Raw genomic sequence first — 14310 nt, forward strand, 5'->3', positions numbered from 1 at the left:
CTCCTAAACTCTTTGGTCAAGACCAGTTGAACTGGTGCTGAGGGGCAGTTCAACTGGTCTCTGACCTCTGGCCAACAGTCTGCCAGTCAGACTGGCAAACAGGTCACCAGAGTTGTCAGAGGTGGTTCAACCGGTTTGGTCAACCTGGTCAGGCTGTGGGTCAGTCTAGCAGTCAGTCTGGCAGTCAGACTGGCAGACAGTCTGCCTGACCTACCAGGGGCGATTCAACCGCCCTAGGGGGCGGTTCAACCGGTTTTAGACGGGGTCCTGGCTCAAATGGCTAGTTTTTGAGCCGTGACTATAAATAGGACCCCACACCCCTCTCTTTAATGTTGTTGAACACACTCACATTCATTGCTCACCTAACTTGAGACAAAAGCACTCCTCTCCCCTCTCTCTCACACACTTAAATCTTGCTCTAGATTCAACTTGGTTGGACGAGCTCTTTGGTGTGAGGTTTGTGCTTGTGCTCACAAATTTGTTTTTCCTCTCCCATCTCATTTAAGATCTTGAGCTTGTTGCAAATACCTCTTGTGCATTCTTGGTGTTCTTGAAACCCTGAGTTTCAATACGATTTGAGGTTTCTTAGGAGTCCCCAAATTTGTGGACGACCCCAAGAAGTTTGTAATCCTGCTCTTGTGAGCAACATTTGAGATAAGGAATCCCTTGACCTTGGTGGTCGGGATTTGGAGGATTATGGTTGAAAAAGACACGACCCTTGTGGGCTCCTCAACGGGGAGTAGGACACCTTTGTGGTGTGGCCGAACCTCGGGATAAATCTTGTGTCTCGTGTTCTTGCTTGCTTTGTGCTTGAGATATTTTGTTAGCAAGATAGACATATAGATTTTCTCGCAGTGTGGATCTTGTGGTGAAATAGCTTTCATATCTTCACTCTCCATACTTTGACTATTAGTTACATTCTTCTTCTCGAAAGGATTCACAACATACATTTTCGCTTAGTTTATAGTCTAGAGTTTGCAAAACTGTTGGATTGGTTCAGAGTGGTTCAACTTGTCTGCGTAGCAGTTGAACTGGCCTGCACCAGTTGAACTATAGATTTAACAATATTTCGAAGTTTGTTTTGAAAATATTCAAATTAGCCTATTCACCCCCCCCCCTCTAGGCTACTTTCAATCATCATAGTCAGTTTGGAGCTCTTCTCTCCCAAACTCAAACATGATGTCCGTGTTGTGCAAAATGGTGCAACAATCTACAATGTACTTGAGGTTTTAAACATCCCAAATTCTAGTTGGCCTTCCATTCTGGCATTTTTAGCTTTAGGACATCAAATGCACTGTCTACATCCTTTTTGTACTCAGCGTGTGTTTGGCAACAAAATATTTTTGTTTGTTGCTTTGGGTGCTCGAGATGGGTCCAGCTAAAGTAGCCCATGCAAGGTAAATACCATCAGTTAGGTAGTACCTCAGGTTGTAATTCCAACCATTGGCAGTGAAATTCACAAGTGGTGCATTTCCATTAGCTCTGGTGTGAAATAGGGGTGAGCGATGCAACGTGTTGATATCAATCATAGAGTCAAGTATACCAAAGAATGCAAGCCAAATCCAAAGGTTCCAACTTGCAACAACCTTAAGAATAATTGTCGGTTTCTTATAGTGGCATATATATTGGTCGTGCAAACCGTTTGAACACGCTCTCAACCCTAATGTCGACACTCAAGACATCAAGCATGCCAGGAAAATCTCGTTGCTTATCATTTTGGAGAAGAAAAGTAATATCGTTAGCACTTGGTTCCCTAAGAAAATATGCACCAAATATGTCGATGATTGCCCTAGTGAAGTAGTTCACACTCCCTAGTATGGTGCTCTCTCCCATATGTAAATACTCATCTAGACGATTGATAGAGCCCCCATATGTAAGAACATGCAATGCTACAATTACCTTCTACATTGTGGCAAATCCAGACATTCCTATTACATGATACTCTCTTGAAGTAGTCGTCCCTCAAAGAGACAAGACATATGTCGAGGTAAATATGTTTGGACATACGAAATTTGCATAGGATGCAATAATATAGTAGCTAAACCTAATTGTGAGAACCGTAGATTGTTAACACTCTAAAGAGACTCATCTACATCAGGAGAAATTTTCACCAAATATGGGAGTGTCTAGGAAGTAATAGGTTATTGGATGGTGGTAGTCGACGTGCTTGTCCCTCTTCACGGTCTTCCTCCCCATGTCAGAGCGGCGCTCTGCGGCAAGAGTTTCTCCCCCTCCACGGCCTAGAATACGTTAGTTGTTGTAATCAATTGTTGTTGTACTATAAAATTTTATACTATAAAATTTAAGGATCGGAACGGATTAGAATCAGGCTCTATTTCTATTTATTTTTGAACTAAAATTAATTTAGAGCCCTAGCAAATTATAAATAAATATTTCTCTACTATATTATAGCACGAGTTTCAACCGTCATTCTGCGTCATCTTTTTACAAAGAACCCCTTGTATTTCTCAAAATCAACCCGCGGTCTCAGATCATATCCCATCCCTATCCTATTTGTCCGCACAACAGTGTTCTCGTAGTTGTCGCTCTAGCAACAAACCTCGTCTATTTCGCAACAACCTTCGCTCGCTTCTTCCGTCGTTGCACAATGAATTTTAAGTGAAACCAACTATGCAATTGGAAATGAGTACAAGGCTCTGTAAAAGTGAAAAATGTTTTTATTGTTTAATATGATATTCTAAAGGCAAGAGCAAGTATTAATTTCAGTAAGTATGGCATTAGAGAATAAACTTGTTGTATTTTGTATTTCAGGAATGGTATTGTTGGCGTACTTGTCCTTTTCTAGGTCTTGCTAAACTTGAAGAAAATCGTTAAGCCATCGCCATAAATGAATTTGCATGTGCTAACTATGGAATCTCAATGATGATTTTGGTTAGGGCATTAGATCTACACCATCTTCTCGCTTGATCCCAAGTCCTAAACCAAAACATTAGCTATAATTTAATTCGAGCATAGAGACTCCTTTTCATCTTATTTTTCGGTCTTTTGGCTAAGATCAAGTATAATATTTGTTTTACCAGTTCAGTATCTGGTATATGAATAATATGTTCGTTTTGATATTAAATTCATTTATTATAGCATTTTATGTGGAGGGTCCATTAAGACTCTCAAGTGTCGCTTAGTCACTCAATCAATATCATCAAATATGGTTGGGTACCATCGCAACGCACGGGTATTAGACTAATGAATCATAATCCCTTACCACCCCTAATCCAAGAACCACAGCCTCCATGTTGTCACTTGTCGTCGCCTTCCACCGTGCGTGTAGAACCCAACTACGTTCCGATAGCACTAATGACTATTAGCGCGAGGGGCAACAATCAATGTTGTCTCCTTTTGCTCGCCCGCACCCATACTTTGCAAGAAACACTTCTCATTTTCCACCTGCACCCACATTTTGCTAGAAACGTTACACATATATTTTCCTGCTCTTGTCGCTAAAAACGCTTCTCGTTTTCCTCCTAAAAAATGTCTAGTGAGACCGGGTCAACACTTGTCAACTTCTTATCCTCATCCCGTGCTGCTGGGCATTGTTGTTGCGTAAGCCCCTCCGAAAACGGGACAGGCCGTCACAAGTTCTCCCGTTTGCAACGCTAGTTAGACCATCATGGTGTCCAATCAACAGAGACCGGGTCGAGAGGACATGATCCGTGCAAAAAGCCTCAAACTCCTAACTGCTGCACTGCAGTAACATGCAACCGTTAAGTCTGGGTAAGATCTCTGATATCAAACTCTTTACACCGATTTCACACAGTAAATACAAGGCTCCTTCAAATGTAGATAATATTCTACTGTACATAAGGCAAAAGAAATACCACACCTAAGTCCAAATCCAAACATGTCAGATCATGCACCAGCAACGCTACTTTGGGTTATCAGCCATTTGTGCCATCAATTCAGTAGCACTCAAGACAAACGGAGCAATCTACAGAGAAATAAATCCAACAAAACAGGTTTCCACACTAAAAATAACCCGGGATAGGTGCATCGTCATCCCACAGTTCCTTGAATTCACTCATGTCCATCTCTGCTGACTCCTCCGGCATCTTTTCTTGCATAGCCTGTCATACAAGCAGCCAAAAAAGGTAATGAGTGTTGCAGTACAGTATTCACCTCTCATTTAAATTAGAAACTGACAGGAAGGAAAATAGTTCATGATCAAATATATTTAACAATTTCCAAGAATAAACCAGGGTATTGAACCATGGACTGATCTGAGACCTGAGACTCCTGCATTTTTGACACGACAGTGAAAATCCTCTGGTACTGATCTCTTGCTTCCGGGTACTGAGCCATGGACTTCACTCTTGCAAGAGCTTTCTGGAGCCGTTCTTCAGTCTGTTTTCGTCCTTCTTGCAGAAAATCGTAATCATCTCCAGAAGACTTATTTTGGATCGAACTGCTACTTGTTCCGCCACTACTGCTCTCCACTGATCCTTCTTGAGACCGAAACCCACGTAACCCAGCCCCTCTACGCCTCCAACGCAATATAACTTTCTCCACGATCCCAACAGACCAAACTATTTTCCGATAATGCTTCCTCACTTGGTGACCTCGCACATGAGCCTATATAAGCCATCAGAAGAAAAGAAAAAAGGTTAAGAAAAAGCTCAGTCAAAGGATGATCTACAGCCTAGCAGGCAATAAAAAATATTGCGCGCCATTCTCAACTAGCACAAAGTGCACACTCCACTACAGATAAATACACAGTGCAGTAATAAAGCATAATAAAGTAAACACTACCCCACTATGTTGCCATACTGGCAATTAGCCACTAATAACCGAAAAGTAAGTTGAGTTAGCAGGCAGGCACCTTTGCATTACAAAATTTACATCAGTATTAAGTTCCAAGTCTTTCGAACAAATGAATGAATGAGTGACAAACAGAAGCAATTTCCATTTAAAGAATCCTGATATTTGACAATACTGCACATTATTCTCAAATAGCACAAAACGCACACCACATTTACATACCTGGATCTTCACAATTCGCTGCCTAATAAGAAGAAATTCCTTTCTCCCCTTCCATCCTCTGAACTTATTTTGTATGCGAGTTGCAGCAGAGTGCAGAGGATCAAGCTGCCCTGACTTGGGTGGCTTGACAGAAAGGAGTGAGAGAGCACGCTCATCAGACATGCCACCTTTATCCTCATATTGAGCCGCTTGCTTTCTCTGGAAGGATTGCACCCTGAAAACTTGATATATCCGCGCAGCAGCTTGAGTAGCATTTCGAACAGGACCCAATGAATCTCCACTTGGAGGCTGCAGTGAATCTCTCTCGGTAACATCTCCAATACCAGGTAGACCAGATATTTGAGCCATATTAGCTTCCTTCAGATTAAGGACCTGAAGATGACTGGTCAGAGAACACTCTGCCAAGAAACCAGATATTCCCTTTTGACCATTAGAAGATGCAAGATCTGCTGGTGTACTTCCAGGGAAATCGGGAGTTGGGTCTGTCAAAGCTCCAGGAGCTGCTCCCAGTGCAATAAGCGCAACTACAGTACTCTCTCTGCATCACAAGTCAAAGTCATTCCCAAATGATCAATATGTGAACAAGACATACAAATGTAATAACATATCACCTATTAACTTACCGGCCACAAAAGGCAGCCCAATGGAGTGCAGTCCAGCCATGAATATCTCTGAAATTAATATTCACGCCAGCAGCAAGTGTTGGCCTTATAGCCCAATCATATCCAAGTGCAGCTGCTAAGTGAAGCACGCCCTGCCCTTCATCATCTAACACACTGGGTCCCTTGCCACCCATACCAACTTTATTTAGAAGCCAGATATGCAATTTTCCCTTTATCAAGTTTTCAGCAAACTGATCCTGCTGATCAGCAGTAGAAGGCTCATTATCAACAGCCAACTTTAGCAAGTTGGACCACTCATCGTTGCTCGCCATCAGTGAACTTATCTTCCTGCTTAAGTCAACCATCTCCAGAGTAGGATTAGATACAGTTGCCTGGTACTCATCCGGTCCAAGGGATAACAACTTGTCAAGGCGTATCTGGAAATAAACTTTGTTTGTTTCACCATGTGGACTAGGAGCATCCATGTACTGGGAGACAGTTGGTCGAAATTCAAACTCTCGCACTTCACTGCAGGCCAACCTGTTGGAGCAGGTGATATAAAAAGGTACTCGACCAGGTTTATGCTGCGGTGAGTAACAGATGAGAGTACCATCTGCTAAAATATTTGCTGGAACTTCAACTTCTCCAAACATACATGACCACTTGGATCTCTCGGTGATTTGACTGTCATTCAGGATGTTACCAGCAACTAAAATCTGTATAACATGCAACATTTTTGTGAGAATATGTGCAAAAATAGTTAAAGTAGAAGCATCAGAACAGTCTCTTATCAAATGTGTTACTTGTACCATACCTTAGTCTTTGAACCTACATATGTCCAGTTTGGAGAAAAGTCAACTATACTAAAGAGCTGGTCCTGCGAGAGCATCGGGGAAACAGTGAACTGATCCAGTGCCTCATGGTTTGATGCTTCGATGATATTATTTGCTTCTTCACTGCTCCAGAACGCCCCAGAACTAGATTGAATTTGAGAATCTTCCACTTCAGGAAGCTCTTTGCTCATCCATCTTGTAAAACTGTCAGTTTTCTTAAAGCTGTCTTTTAAGATATCAGATAGATTGGATGACTGTGTCTTCAAAAATGGATAGCCAATGGCTGCCTCCAGAGAACCATCATTTTCTTGTGGGAAGCTGTTCACTGTTGCAGCCAAATCACCAGTACCACTAGAGAACTGAAATGCAACAACTTCAGTTAAATGGCTAAAAAAATTATACCAGAAAAAGGAACTGAGAGAGATCAGTTAAGCACCGCATTGCTGCCTATACATACTAAAAAACTCGGCCAGGGAGGGAAAGACAGCCCTCCCGGTATTATATTAAGAAGAGACCGAAACATGGTCCCAGCCCCGGTATTATATTAAGAAGAGACCGAAACATGGTCCCGGCCGAGAAAAACACTGAACCCTGGCCCCCCATCACTAACGGGCCGATCAACTGCCCACTCTGCAACGATCCAGCCGAAGGGTGGCACGCAGGATATTGATCCCCGAGAGCGGGCTGGGCACAGCGAGGGGATTTTTTTAACCGGGCCTGAAATTTGCCCCCGAGGGGGATCGAACCCGGGACCTGCAGGTGGCCAGGTGCTACTCGGAAACCTTAACCATTACGCTAGAGGCCCTTTCTGCCTATACATACTGATTCTCACTGTCCTTTATTGAACAAAGAAAAAATCTCTCTGTTAAGTACCTCTTAACGAAGCAATGAGAAAAAAAATCTCTCTGTTAAGTACCTCTTAACGAAGCAATGTGATGCCATAATAATTAATTAATTATATAGATTCTAATGACCACTAGCATAAAATCAGATAAAATGTATGAATTAATTAAAATTTATAATGGCCATGACTATAAATATTGGGGTTGGGAGTGGGGCAGACCCAGTGCCAAAGGCTTCCACATGAGTAGGGTTCGGGAAGGGATAAACTGAGGCAGGCCTTCCCCCCAAATGCGGAGAGACGGCTTCAAACCCGTGACTCAGTGAGAGCTCTCGCCACTGCACCAAACCTAGCCCCCCACCCTCCCCACCCAAAAAAAATGGATATAACTAATTTAAGCCAACAATGCACTAGTTAAAGCAGGTACAGTGGATGTGCATTGTACAGTTGAAGTCCATCTTTAACCATAAGTGAAGGTTTAAAAGATAGAAACCACAAAAGCATTTGTACATGCACAGACATATACAGTTGAATTCTCAAATCGTTGATGGTGACAATTTTTTTCATTTCCATATTAGTGAAGGAAGCAAACAATAAATATATCAGCCTTTGAAACACATTTACATATTTTCCAAGAGCTCATGACTAAGGATATCATATCCTACTATCCTAGTAGACTACCATGGTTTATCGAATCATGGTCTCATAGATACTAAGAACATAAATATCAATGTAAGGAATGATAGACCAATATACCTGCAAATATGACTCTCCATGAGTTCCTGTGGCACCAATATCTTGGAGACTGAGGCCATCAGAATATACTTCATCAAATGTTAAGTAATCAACTCCCAGGCCTTCTGTGGAAGTACCTTGATCAGGAGGAACAGGAAACTGGAGATCAGGCATTTGAACAGGCTCATGATCCAGTTCTATCACAGAATTCCACGATGGAAGATCAGTTTGATTTGCACAGCCATTTGTTCCAAGCATGGCACTTGATCCATTAAGAATGACAGGAGAATTAAGCTGGTTAACAGGATAGAAGCTTGTGTTTTGTGTGGCATGCAGCCCATGGTAATTACCTGCAGTTTTGTGGCAAAGAAAGGGATCACAATCACTAAATAAGGGTCAAAGAACATAAAGCAAGCTCTAGTGGTTATCACCTATGGACAAAGCAGGTGTGTACGAGCTGAAAACAGAAGAAGCTATCATGGGTCCAGTTCCATTTTCATGCTGCTGCACCCAAGTGAAAGAGTCGTGTCCGGCTCCTCCTGAATAAATATCTGCTGCACCGAATTTTGCTTTAGATATTCTGTGCATAATTGGAATATGTATCAGTGAAACTATTTTAGCCGCATGGTACTTTATTTGCCATTACATAAGACCGGAAAACAAAACTTCCTACCTGATTCCGCCTCTTCATATTCGGAGGCCTGTCCACTAAGTGAGCTCTCTCCCTCCATAGTCTGTGAAGGTAATTGACTTAAAGGACTATCCACAGCAGCTTCTTGAATCATGTTGTTTCCTCTAGCACGAGACGACTTGCCACCCTGAAAGTGATTCACATCATCAGAAGGAAAAAAGGATGGTATGCAACTTCTTGCAAGAGCAAAATAGGTGAGGCAAAACCTCTATTCCAACAGAACCTGCTACAATCCTTTTTCTTAGCATTTAAAACAAGAAACAGGACTTAAATCAAACTTGAGAATATATATGAAAGCAAACCAGTACTGAAATAAAACCTGTCCATGTTGTGTTTCACTATCAAATTAACCTCCATGGAATTTGACAGAAACATAGTGTTTTCTTGTTTATATCTAGTAATAAGAGTTGAACAGTTTGTACAGCGCCACTATCTGCGAGCAGTGGTGCTGAACTAGGGGCAAAGAATTGAAAGTCCTTATTTTGAAAACCAACACTGAATTCTTTTTCTAAATTACCACTTCTGAAAAGGTCAATAATATTGAATTGGTGTGGCTCAAAGCCTTAAACATTTATTCTCTGGGATGCAACATCAGTACAAACAAGGTAGAAAATTGCAACACAGTAAAACAGAGATTTCTATAAAGCCAAAACCTATAACATCCATTATCCATGTGACAATAATTAACAGAAGACAATAATTTTGTGAGTTATGTGTGTAAATATGTTTGGTAAGAAGCAAACACATATAAGTTCAGTTGAGTTACAGGGGAAAAAAGAACATGTGTCAAAAATATGCTAGCACGCCCTTCGTTCTACATACTAGGCAAAGAAATAAGAGCCTTCACAGAAATAGAGCCATGCTAAGTACAACAAAAAATTGTCCACCAATCAGTGTTACCTTAGTCTCAAGATAATGCACAAGTACAATGTGCATATAGTCCCTGCAAAGTAAAAGAGAAAGGTTGCTCAGATTTGGGTTCAATTTCATCAACATAAACGCCTATAGTAACACATTTGAACTTGATGCACATATGACAGAGATTGTGTTTATATTCACACAACAGGGACAATCAACTTACTCTTCCAGCATCCAGTAAGTCCTCCTTTGGAAGTTTATATTCTCTTCCCCATGGGCATAGTAACAGTGAAGTACATCAATACTTCCAGACTGCCATTATGCGCAATACTCAGTTTATTCTCAGATTACCATTGAAAAATAACGGTTGACCAACATTGAAATGGATCATTAGAGAGAAGATATGGATAACCAAAATTACTTACCTTCAACCTTTCATGGGCTTCCTTGACAGTCTTCTGATCATTTTTCTTCCTCCAATTATGACCATCCTTCCTGAAGTATCTCAACACTTTCCGATCAAATAAAAAAAGTGAGCCACCTAGGCAAGCCATGAAAAATGTTAGTGGCCATGTTCAACACTAAGTTGCACATTATAGTGATACCATTGCAGCTCTCTATCAACATTATGTTAATTTGGTTGGAATATTATTTAAGTAACAGCCACAACCTGGCACTAGTACATGAATGTAAACACAGAACTTAAGAGAAGTTCAAGTATTTTGAAAAGATCAAAAGGGGTGTCAAATTTTCTGACACGAAAATTGTTCGGCGCCAGAAACCTGCATGAAGCAACGGTTTATCCTAGAAATCATTGCGACCCTAGTTTAACACAACACATGTTGACTACCTTTACAGCACATAACAAGACTTCATAAACACATATACTCTCCATAAAATGGGCAATAACAAACTAGAAACACAGAACACTGCAAAGTTAGGTGAGGCTCAGAAGGTAGAAGTGTTAAATTGTTTAGGGAAATCCAAAATTCTAAAGAAATTTGCATGCAATCTGAATTGAGGCAGTAATAGAGCTGAGGTATTATCAGCTGGGCTTTCAGAAAACTTTGTGATTACCAGACTAATTACTTTTATACTAAAATACCCATAAGCTGCATCAATGTTCAGCATAGAAAATAAATGTCATACTTGGTGGTCTGTTTGGTGGTTCTGGAGCAATACGGAAGTTCCTGTAGTTTTTCAGTATTTCACATATTTCAGCAGGGCGTAACCATCGGTGTTGAGCTTCCTTCAGTATCTGCTCGATATCTGTTCATATATCACGAAATAAAGTAAAGAAAACCAGCATAGCTGTAACCAGAAGTCTTCCATATGAACAAACTTCCAAAAAATGGGAAATGCAATTGTTTCAGAAGAGTGGTAAACTATTTTTGTGATTTACCAGTTGAAGTTCCAACAGGGCATGAACCTCCATCAAAGTTATAGCCAAGTTCAAATCACAGCACAGAAAATTTCACAACACAGATGTCATGGTTGGAAACTTGGAATTACAGAACATCACATGTTTATAGCCCATTCATTAAGGTAAGTTTGCACTTTGCAATACCTTTGGCCACAAAATATGGTGTAAGTACCACGAATTAACTAGAGTTTCGTAGAACCTTATGACTACAACTTGAATGAACAACCATTATCTGCTGGCTTTGGACACACAACATAAGGTAGGAACAGAAGATTTGACAGAAAGGGATCTCCACGTTGGACAAACATAAGATTACTGTGACCCCACCTTGACCCTAACAAAAACCAAATTGAGGCAACCCACACGTAAGCTCTCAACTCGACACGCACTAAATTCGTCCACAAACATAAATAAGATTATCAAAAGGCAAAGCTGAACCAACCTCACTGGATCTTTCAGATCAAAAGAGGCACTGTTACTGGAAACGGTGAACAAAAATGACTATCATGGGATACAAATTACAAACAGTGCAATGCAAACAGCAGCCCAAAACTGCCCTACTGCATGATTCAGTCAGAAAGACCCTCATAACATAACCAACCCAGACCTTGCTACATTCTCCAGCAGGTCAGAGCATGGATGCTGTCAAAAGCAAATAGCAAGAAATGATTCAAAACTAGAGAGAGCCAGAACTCCTAAAACCCGGAAAATCCCACTAGAGGGAGCATAGATAAGACTAGGGATGTAAACGGGTTGGGACAAATCGTGTTCCGTTCCGCACCGATTTCTATATTTGTCCCCCTCGAATTCGTATTCTCGGAAAAATGTGAAACGGAATAAGATAAACAAAAACGGTTCAGGCTATATCTCAATCATCTTTGTTTATCCCATATTAATATGGGATTATACCGTATTCAATACGATATATCCCGTTTTATGTTGTTAGCCGGCCCACTACCATGCCCACATGGTGTATCCTGTATTTCTGTATGCAAATTTGTATCATGTATTTTTGCATGCAGAATTATAGGATGACAAGGACATAGAGGTGAAGGACCATGAGGATGAAAGTGGGTACCCAAATCATTAAGACAAATTTAATATTTTAAAATAGACATGTATGAAATTTTTTTCTCATGTTATCAAGCACATTATACAAATAAGAATAAAATTTTGCATAAATTGTTTTATATATTATTTGCTCCCAACAACAAACAAGGTGAAAAAATATTTGTATCCGTATCCAAATTTTATATCTATCATTTGAGAAGATATATGATAAATTTGAGGTTTACCTTTTATGAACATTTACAAGTTCAATGCAAAAAACAAGAATATTAATTTGTATAGCAAATTCTATATTCTATTTATTCACAATCAAAGAAAAAGACCAAAAAATTGATATATCCGAATAAGTATCTGTTTTCATCCCTAAGGGCTAGGAGCGGGATGACGAAGAGAACGAATATATGGACTGTGATCATAATGTCATGGGTGACCATACTGAGCTTGAGTTATAGTTGTAGGGTACCATTTTTAGTTTGAGTTAATGTGTTATGTGTGGTGGACTTTTATGAACTACCAGTGTGCTTGTGTAATTATGTGTGTATATTTAATTAATTACACATTGATATTGGCTTGTTACTTGTTTTTATAGACCTATTAGTAATATTTCTCTATGTACTTATGTTACCTATATTAATATATTATTATCATATATTTGTTGTTCATTGATGAGACTATGTATGATATAGATGGTGTTTTAGTTTTATCTTTCCAATTTTCGACCGTTACCGATGCATTTCTGTTCGGATTAGTTTATTTTCGTCATCCCAAACATCCCGTGTCCAATCCCGTTTCCGACAATTCTGATCCTGAATCTGTTTTCGAATTAAAAAGTATAAATGAAAACGAGAAAGGGTTTGTTCCGACCAATTCCGTCCGTTTACAGCCCTAAATAAGATCCTCCTACTCCCTAACTCCTGGCCATAGACCCATAGTGCACCAAATCTACCAAACCCATGAATAATACCAAAATTTCCATGGTCTCCGATCTCGGCGTACCTATCTGCAAGAATTTGATAAATACTCCACTGCTTGCAGTGATTCCCTACGAGAAGCACACAAACCCTGAACGAGAAAGGCATCACAAAGACCCTCCTGTTCCGCAGCGACCGCAGGGCCGACCTGCCGACGCCTCCGTGCCGGCACCAACACAAAGTACGAAACACCCAAAGTCCCGACGCCAACACAAAGTACCAAACACCCACAGTCCCCAGTCACCACAGGTTCCGAGGAGACCCGCGCCCGCGACGTGGAGAGATGCTTCCGCCTTGGAGACACCCGCATCTCCCGGCTGCCCGGTTGACCACGACCGGAGCGTTGACCGAATCACTCAGATCAGATCGAAGCACCCGACCTCAGGAATCAGGAGTAAACAAAGCGCACGGGATCACGGGGGATGGGAAGCGGGCGGGCGGACGGGACGGCTCACCTAGCTGCGGCACGACCGCGAGGCGGCGCGCCTCCGCCGAGGCCATCGATTGGGCTCACAACCAGCGGCCGCGCACCATGCAACCCGCTGGACCGGCCCCGGGGAGGAGAGGCCGACAAGCGAGGACCGGAGGATGTGCTCGCCCGGGGATCCGAGCAGCGCTGGGTGGGGGTGGAAAGGGTGATTTCTGCAGGATTCTGGGTGTTGGGAAAGTGAAACGGAGAACGTTTCCTCGCTCACTCCGTCGGGGTTTAGCTCAGAGCTTAGCCGCCCGAATGGTACTGGAGAGGCCTGGAAGTGCAAGGGGAGGGGGGACTGGTGCAGGCGCAGCTGCGAAAGGGTAGTGAGTGATTAGAGGAGTGATATGGCGAGATGACCGTTTTGCCCGCGAGATTAAGGAATCTTCGTTCCCTGATCCTGGTCTCCTGTCTCAGGTGGTCGTGTCGCGGTACAGCTTTTTTTCTGGCCAAAATATGGTTAAGAGAATGTAAGGATTACGTGTGAATGACCATAAAGGGGTATATAGGGTTTAAAATCTACAAATTAGATGGATTCCTACTGTCGTGACGATTCGGTAGATTATGTGTTCACGTTAATTTTAGTCAATTTTCACTTAAACGATTCTTATAAAAGCTACATAAAAAATTAGACGTTTGTCAGTCTACATAAGCTTCTGGTGATCAGAATCCAGAATCAGTAAAAAAGTTAAAACAAATAGAACCAATATAGGCAACATCGGATCAGTTACTTCTCAATCCAGTAGTATCTCTCGTGCTGAGGCAATTATAGTAATCACCATAGCAAGTCATGTCTCTTGCATATGGACTTTAGCATACCC

The 14310-nt window shown here is 41.4% G+C and overlaps 1 protein-coding gene and 1 non-coding gene across 3 annotated transcripts; one reads left to right on the top strand and one right to left on the bottom strand.

The window, feature by feature from the left end:
- The first annotated feature begins 2990 nt into the window (after positions 1 to 2990).
- Positions 2991 to 3183, top strand: LOC111589501 (U2 spliceosomal RNA). The gene has a single exon (XR_004849906.1). It is a non-coding gene; the product is annotated as a U2 spliceosomal RNA (small nuclear RNA).
- Positions 3184 to 3685: 502 nt separating this feature from the next.
- On the bottom strand, positions 3686 to 13951 carry LOC103626260 (calmodulin-binding transcription activator 3). Of its 2 annotated transcripts, none has more exons than XM_008646655.4 (13): positions 13473 to 13951; positions 10705 to 10824; positions 9981 to 10096; positions 9779 to 9867; positions 9598 to 9640; positions 8680 to 8824; positions 8438 to 8557; positions 8028 to 8356; positions 6412 to 6789; positions 5619 to 6313; positions 4996 to 5533; positions 4243 to 4587; positions 3686 to 4082 (listed from the first exon to the last, which is right to left on the bottom strand). In XM_008646655.4, the coding sequence occupies exons 1-13, from the start codon at positions 13516 to 13518 to the stop codon at positions 3984 to 3986; spliced, it is 3063 nt and encodes a 1020-aa protein (XP_008644877.1). In that variant the 5' UTR covers positions 13519 to 13951; the 3' UTR covers positions 3686 to 3983. The 2 variants fall into 2 exon arrangements, with proteins under 2 accessions (XP_008644877.1, XP_008644876.1); XM_008646654.4 differs by having other exon boundaries at positions 8438 to 8560; positions 13473 to 13853.
- Positions 13952 to 14310: the final 359 nt, after the last annotated feature.

Source organism: Zea mays, chromosome 5 (genome assembly GCF_902167145.1).
Source record: "Zea mays cultivar B73 chromosome 5, Zm-B73-REFERENCE-NAM-5.0, whole genome shotgun sequence".
NCBI lineage: Eukaryota > Viridiplantae > Streptophyta > Magnoliopsida > Poales > Poaceae > Zea > Zea mays.

Coding starts and splice junctions, on each gene's coding strand:
- LOC103626260 (XM_008646654.4), bottom strand. CDS start 13,518: ATGGCCTCGGCGGAGGCGCGCCGCCTCGCGGTCGTGCCGCAGCTAG. Junction 9,868..9,980: donor AAGCCCATGAAAGGTTGAAG/GTAAGTAATTTT, acceptor GCATAATGGCAG/TCTGGAAGTATTGATGTACT. Junction 6,314..6,411: donor ATGTAGGTTCAAAGACTAAG/GTATGGTACAAG, acceptor CATGTTATACAG/ATTTTAGTTGCTGGTAACAT.